At 38.4% G+C, this 7659-nt stretch overlaps 1 protein-coding gene across 1 annotated transcript; it reads right to left on the bottom strand.

Annotated features, from left to right (window-relative positions):
* Nucleotides 1-685: 685 nt before the first annotated feature.
* LOC135078415 (uncharacterized) lies at nucleotides 686-3313 on the bottom strand. The gene is made up of 4 exons (XM_063972982.1): nucleotides 3190-3313; nucleotides 1942-2137; nucleotides 1500-1717; nucleotides 686-1413 (listed from the first exon to the last, which is right to left on the bottom strand). The coding sequence occupies exons 1-4, from the start codon at nucleotides 3311-3313 to the stop codon at nucleotides 686-688; spliced, it is 1266 nt and encodes a 421-aa protein (XP_063829052.1).
* Nucleotides 3314-7659: the final 4346 nt, after the last annotated feature.

A 7659-nucleotide genomic window follows, 5' to 3' on the forward strand; every position in this document is an offset into this window, starting at 1 on the left:
TTTCTCTAATACTATTTTACAAACTTTTAATCGAGGTATAGTATTACTAATTACTTAAATTACACTAATGATAAATTAACTGATAGAGAGCTTTTATAACGGATTGAAACTACCAACTTACAAACGATTGCATCCTGTATATTGTGTATCGGGCTACTAAGTCTAGCGAGTACCAATATTTATTGCGTCTGGATCTTTTATGTAATATCATATTTATTTACTCCGGAAGTCGCGAAACAAGAAGAAAATGTTTTATTACTTGGTTATTATTAGTTAGCGTCGTGGACCTAACAAAGGGATTCCAAGACTACAAGGAAAGCTTTTTACTTGGCTATTGTTCCTGAAGCCGAGCTTAGCAGATAAAGTATTAGTTTCTTGGGAAAAAATGTGCTTGGATTTATGTACTTTTAGATTTCAAAAGGCTAGAATAGAATGCTAATTTTCAGGACTGAAAATGTAGTTAGGTAAGTCAACTTTAATAGAAAATGTTACGCTATTTCAACCGACAGGTTAGAAAATATTAGTCAGAAAAATATTGTGTAGAATTTCTGCAATGGAACATTTTCTTTTTTCATTGACCTATTTGGTATCGTGAATGATTGAACACTAGTGATATTTTTAAAGATTTTAGGGTACCGTAAACACATTAAAACACATACATTATCTACATATTGATTTACTACATTTATTTGTTCATAGTGGTCCTCAAAGTAGTATAAGCTGAATAAATGGACCTAAAAACCATCATCAGGGAGCTGAAGCTCAACATGGTGACCCCCCCAGCAGACAGCCTCATTGTCTTCTGCGAGTTTTGCAGCATCAGCAGGATCGTCTTCATGTTGGCTACATCGAAGTTCTCCCATTTGCAGTCGTACACGGCATCCTCGAACGCCTTGCTTGCATCCATCACTCTCTGACCAGTCAAGCAGTCCATAGCAACTTGCATCAATGCATAAGGAACCTCCAGGTACGTATTTTCAAGACCACCAAGGAGTTCGAAGATCAAACCAATTATTAGTATCCCAAATTCAATGGCAATTGCCCCTCGGTATACTCTTTCGACATGGTGCAATAAGTTAATATTAGTCGTATGGATTTTTATCATTTCGTGCAACCGCTTCTTCACATATTCATTGACGATCTTTTTCTTTGTTTTTTGTTCGCTGTCGAGGGTTACCACAGGCCTGGTGGTGCCCATATCAAATGTGCGATGGTCCAGGTAAAACTGCTGGGCGTCGCTCCAAAGGTTGAGCATCTCCTTGCTCAGAGCCAGCATCTGGCCCTCCGTATAGCCGGTGATGATGATGAGGAAGGCGGTGATGTTGGCCGGGAGGTAGCAGGTGAAGATCACTCCTCCAGTCATCAGGAGGAACACAATCTCGTAGTTTGGTGACTCGTAGACTGGATCAAATCCTGTTAAAGGAAAAATATTATCATTGTTTCATTCAACGTACTTTGGCTACAAACTATAGGAACATTGAAGCATAATAATAAATAACCATAAGGAGTAAACAGATCTTCCATAAAGTGTCTTCCAGGCGTCAGCAGCGGCTTCAACACGTAGACCACGCCGTTCCCCATGATCACGATCCAGAAGATCATGGCTCGCTTCTTCACGTTCCTCAGGGTCTTCATCAGGTTGTTGGCGAACCGACTGCCGGGCTTCACCAGGGCATCGCAGTCTAGGTACATGTCTACCAGCTCTCTGACTTTATTTCTGGAAGGAAGTATGTAATGTTAGAAAACGCTCTTGATTTGGAATTGAATCATTCAATCAGAAAATAAAAGCAATGAGTAGGCAACATTTGGTTTAGAATTGGAATAAAGTCCTTAATAAATAATTCTTACTTTCAGCTTCAGAATTAAGACAACACTGCAAGCAAGAGCATCAAAGAAAAAGAGCAAGACCAACGGAACATAAAAAAAAGTAAGTGAAAATACCTGTAAAGAAACATATAGATCAGCTTAGCAGTTCCAATCTCACTGGAGATCCCCAGCGAGGCTACCACCATGGCGGCCACGAGGTCGCCCGTCTCCCGGGAGTGCCAGAACACGAACCAGGCCATCGAGATCAGGTATATGTAGAAGTAGCTCGCCGCCACCAGCGCGAAGATGATGTAGAAGATTAACGGGATGCCTGAGGAGTTTTAATGTGTATTTAGCCACTAATTTCGTAATATGTAGGTAATGCTGGCTTTATGTAGATTTTTTTTTATCCACAACGAGGAAGCTCTTGGCCTGTATCTCACCTGATGGTAAGTGACGATCAAGCCGAAGGTGGAAGTGAGCTTCACCCGGAATCCTTAACCACAGAGGAACTGGCTATCTTACCTCTAACTGCCGGAACACAACAACTGTTAACATGTGTGTGTGTGCTGTTAACATTGTTATTATGGCGACAGACTTAGATAAGATGGTGGAAGGAAGCTGACCAGGTGGACTTAGAACAAGCCCTACCACCAACCAAACCGAACAGAAAAATCTGCCCCCACTGGTAATCGAACCCGGGACCTCTGCGTCTGAAGCAGGTGGTCTTACCACTAGACAGAGGCGGTTAAGATGTAGTCTATCTAGGGTGGTTGCTCAGTAAATGCCTATTCACTCTCGCCTTGAAGAGGCCCAGATCGTAGTGTTCCGAAAAGATATCTGTACGGCTAGCACAAAAAACTTTTGAGTTCAAATCTTTTGCGTACTCGAAACGCCATCAAAAGATTAAGTAAGAAAACTACAACAGCGCCCTTGTGAACGTGTCGTAAAGTGAACTTAGTATGAGATGTGGTTGCACAAAACTTATTTTGAGAATGAAAATTGTCAGTTATCGTTTAATTCGAAGATTGAGTATCGAATTTTATCGAGTACGCAAACGATTCGAAGACGAAAGTTGTTCATGCTAGAGGTACAGCAGGCAGTGAATACGATTCCCTAGCTGTTCGCATTATAAAGGATTTCTTGATTTGGTGTTCGATAAAACAAGGACAAAATCTTTCACGACTTTTCAGTTTATTGCTAATAGGTAATATTCGTATACATATCAGGCCTTTATAAGTGACTTTCATTGTTGATTTGAACAACTTGATCAAATCAAAATTAGTTAAGTATACTCGTATTACTAGTAAAATGACAATCATCAGCACCAATATTTTTCTTAACTTCCAGAAGATTTCACATAGTCAACCAACTGCAACTCACGTTTCTTATATCTGCTGTCGATGTTGAGCGTGAGGGCCCGCAGCATGAAACTCACGTTCCACAGCATGGTGGGCAGGTCGCAGTAGCCCAGCCCGAACTTGCGGATGGTGCTCCATAACGACATTTGAAGTAATGAAATAGGCACCTAAAATCAACAATCTTAAGGATCACATTTTTAGAACAACAAACTGAAATTGCAGTAGGTACTGAGGGTTGCGCCACTCAAGGTGTGTTAGCTCCTTGACATGTACGATCATCAGCCTTCTTGCAAAAAAAAAAATAGTTTCACACATTTACAACAGAGCATGATGATAATAATGATAATGAAGATTTGGGGTAAAAAAATGTTGATCAAATTATTTTTCCTTGAGCGTTGAATCTTTAAAGAACTGACAATCGCTAGAATTTAATTTTAGCCAAGACAGTTGACAGTTGAAATAGGTGTTGTCGCCACAGTCGTTTCCGCCCGGAAGTACAATTTGCCGCCGCTAGAGGGCGACACCGAGACGTCATTCGAACAACGAGCGGCCACTCGATCATTCCTTGTCGAAGCGTCGAGCTAGTAACACTCACCTTGTCTTGCTGAAAGCTATTATTATTTTTAAAAAAACGAAGTACAATTATTATTTTATACGTGATTTTTATTTTAAATTGGTAATATTGTAAAAGAGTAAAGTATCATTTCAATTATTAATAAATATGATTTCACTATAGAAAATTGAGCTATAATAATTATTATGATGGTGAGATTGTGTAGGTAATGTAGCTAAATATTAATAAAAGTGTTTTTGCAGAATATTGGTGTTTGAGTTGATTTACATCAGAAGTGGTACGGAGCCGTGCCAAAATGCCACGCCATCGCAAGAAAAGTAAAAGGAAATCTCGAAGAGACACATCTTCCGACTCCAGCACATCGATCTCATCGGTGGCTTCCGCAAGTAAAAACTATGACACGGATGAAAGTCATAAACGGCATAAAAAGCATAAAAGACGTCGCAGAGGATCGCCAACCGTAAGTCAAAGTGCATTATTATCATCAGTAATTCCGGAATTCGATCCATTAGTTGATAATATTGATATGTGGATAAATGTAGTTGAAGCAAACGCCAGAGCATTTGGGTGGTCAGATAATATGATTCAGTACCAAGCTCTGCAAAAGCTGCGTAATACGGCTAAAACTTGGCTCGATTCGTTACAAAAAAATGAGACCCAGTGGACGACATGGAGGTGGCGACAATGGCGTAATAAATTGTCGGATACATTCCAAGTTAAACGTGATATGTTTACTTTGCTAAAACAGTTAGTAGATGCAAAACCGCTTCCTGATCAGTCCCTTTACGAGTTTTATTTTCAACAAAAGGCAAAGATTGATAGATTGCAATTAGAGTTTCGTGAGCAGGATATTATTTCGGTCATTGTAGGGTCAATCGGGGACCCTAATATTAGCACAGCTGCGCAGGCAGGTACTTTTCGATATTGTGATGAGTTAGCATCATTTTTACATGGCAAAGTTTATGTGCAACCTGAAAAAGACAAGACTCAATTTCAAAAACCGAGCATGTCTAATAAACAAAGCACTCGTTCGCTACCTAGTGAGACCTTAAGTTCAGATCGAAAGTTTAGTGGCAATAATAAAAGTGACTCTTTTATGAATAATCCCACGACTTCACAACGCGATATAAATATAACATGCTATCGTTGTGGGGAGGTAGGGCATAAAAAAACCACCTGTAAGTTGAACAGTAACGTACAATGCACTTTTTGTAATAAATTAGGGCATGTAGAAACAATTTGTCGTTTAAAAACAAAGCCTAAATTGGAGACTAAACTTGAAGTAAAGATGATCGCTGAGTCAGAGACTAAGCAGAAATTTTTCAAAGATATTATGTTGAATGATTACAAAAGTAACGCGTTTTTCGACATGGGAAGTGATTGCTCACTCATCACAGATAAATTAGTGAAACAATATGATTTGAAACCATTTTCTTTGAATGCGCCTATCAGTTTAGTAGGTTTTACATGTGAGTCGAACGTGACTGTTTCCAAAGCTGTAGCCGTTACCTTGAAGGTCGACACTGTTGAATTAATTGTCACCCTTTATATTATCGACAAATTAGCGGGCTGTGACATACTCATAGGGCGGAACTTTACTGAGGACAGAAGTATTATGTACATACGTGTGGGTGATTCTTTAACTTTTCAACCAGTAGAATGCCTAAAAGTTTTAAATGTTAACGTTTTAAAATTTAACGACAATTCGAAAGAACATGCATCAGTGTTGAATAAAACTTTTGCCAAATACCCTCAATGTATTTCTCATGATTTATCAACATTAGGAAAAACTGACTGTGTTGAGTTAAACCTTGAACTCACGTCTAATAAGCCAGTCTTTCAAAGACCTTACAGAATGTCTGAATCTGAGCGCTCAGTTATGAGGAACATCACGGATGACTTACTAAAAAATGGTATCATTCAAAACAGTAATTCTGCTTATGCTAGCCCTGCACTCCTTGTAGATAAAGCATCAGGTGATAAAAGATTATGCGTAGATTATAGGCAGCTAAACAAAATTACTGTTAAGGAAAAATACCCCATGCCATTGATTGAGGATCTCATTGACCGGTTACGAGGGTGTAAATATTTTACATCCCTCGATTTAAAAAGCGGATATCACCAAATTGCTGTAAATCCTGAAACAATACCTAAAACAGCCTTTATTACGCCCGATGGTCATTTTGAGTATATTAGAATGCCCTTCGGGCTGAGCAATGGACCTTCAGTCTTTCAAAGACTAATGGATACAGTGTTAGGAAATATGCGTTTTGGGAGGGTTATATGTTATATGGACGACTTGCTAATAGCCACTGAAACATTTGAACAAAATGTAGCTTGTTTAGAGACTGTTCTAGATATATTCCAAAAAAATGGTCTGACCATCAACTTGGAAAAATGTTCGTTCTTCCAAAAGGAAGTAACATTTTTGGGGTACGACATTTCAGATGAAGGTGTTCGCCCAAGTTCACGTAAATTGAAAGCTATTAAAGATTATCCTACCCCCAAAACAATTCACCAACTTAGACAATTTCTGGGACTCATTAATTATTTCAGAAAATTCATAAAAAACTGTGCTGTAATGTGCAAGCCCTTAACTAATTTGTTAAAGAAGAATGTAACCTGGCAATGGGGTCCTCAACAAACACAGGCAGTAGAAGATCTTAAAAAGGCCTTAATTGATGATGCCGTTTTAAATATTTTTGACCCTAATTTACCTATCACTCTCTATACAGACGCTAGTCGCGATGGAATAGGATGTATTTTAGTCCAAACCACTTCCAACGGGGAAAAACCTATTTACTTTTATAGCCGACAAACTACTAATGAAGAAAAGAACTATCATTCTTTTGAATTAGAGCTTTTAGCGATTGTAGTGGGATTACAGAAATTCAGACATTATTTACTAGGAAATCAATTTAGAATTGTAACCGATTGCAATGCTGTTCGTCATACTTTAAACAAAAAAGAAATCATACCTCGGATTAGCAGGTGGGTCTTACAAACTCAGGAATTTACATTTGAGATAGTTCATAGGGCTGGTACACAAATGAAACATGTGGACGCCTTGAGTCGGAACCCCGTACAAACTGAGCACTCCTTGTCAGTTCTGTCTATTACAGAAAGTGATTGGCTCTTATCAGTCCAGTTACAGGATCCTAACATTTGCTGTATTCGAGATATACTATTATCAGGCGAGGCCGAGTCTAATAAAAAAATATTCAATGAGTATGATTTATTAGGCAATAAGGTTTATCGTAGGACTCAATACGGAAGACGTTGGGTTGTACCTAAACAGTGTATATGGCATGTCATAAGAGCCAATCATGATGACATTGGGCATTTTGCAGTTGATAAGACTGTTGAGAGAATCAAAGCACAGTACTGGTTTCCTCGACTCAAGAAAATTGTTACAAAGTACATTAAAAACTGTTTAAACTGTATTTACTACAAGGCTATAAGTGGAAAAAAACCGGGACTGTTACATCCAATTCCAAAATATGCTAGACCTTTCCACACTTTACACCTTGACCATTTAGGCCCTTTTGTTAAAACAACACAAAATAATGCTTATCTTTTGGTAATAGTAGATTCTTTTACTAAATTTGTGTTTATTGTCGCTGTCAAAAATACCAAAAGCAAAATAGTTATCAACGAATTAAATAAGATTTTCAAAATATTCGGGAACCCTAAAAGACTGATTTGTGATGCCGGAAGCGCTTTTACATCAAAATTATTTACTGGTTATTGTAATGATCATAATATTCGACGTCATATTATTGCCACAGCCGTACCACGTTCGAACGGTCAAGTCGAACGATATAATCGAACCATTTTAGATGCGTTACGGAGTCTTAGCGCAGATACAAATAACAATAAATGGGATCAACATGTAACCCAAATACAACAAGGTATAAA

Source organism: Ostrinia nubilalis, chromosome 15, assembly GCF_963855985.1.
Source record: "Ostrinia nubilalis chromosome 15, ilOstNubi1.1, whole genome shotgun sequence".
NCBI lineage: Eukaryota > Metazoa > Arthropoda > Insecta > Lepidoptera > Crambidae > Ostrinia > Ostrinia nubilalis.

Excerpts from the sequence above, each read along its gene's own strand:
- LOC135078415 (XM_063972982.1), bottom strand. The coding sequence starts at position 3,313 with ATGTCGTTATGGAGCACCATCCGCAAGTTCGGGCTGGGCTACTGCGAC. Across the intron at positions 2,138-3,189 it reads CGACAGCAGATATAAGAAAC|GCATCCCGTTAATCTTCTAC; the intron begins GTGAGTTGCAGT and ends AAAACTCCTCAG. Across the intron at positions 1,718-1,941 it reads ATCTATATGTTTCTTTACAG|AAATAAAGTCAGAGAGCTGG; the intron begins GTATTTTCACTT and ends ACTTCCTTCCAG.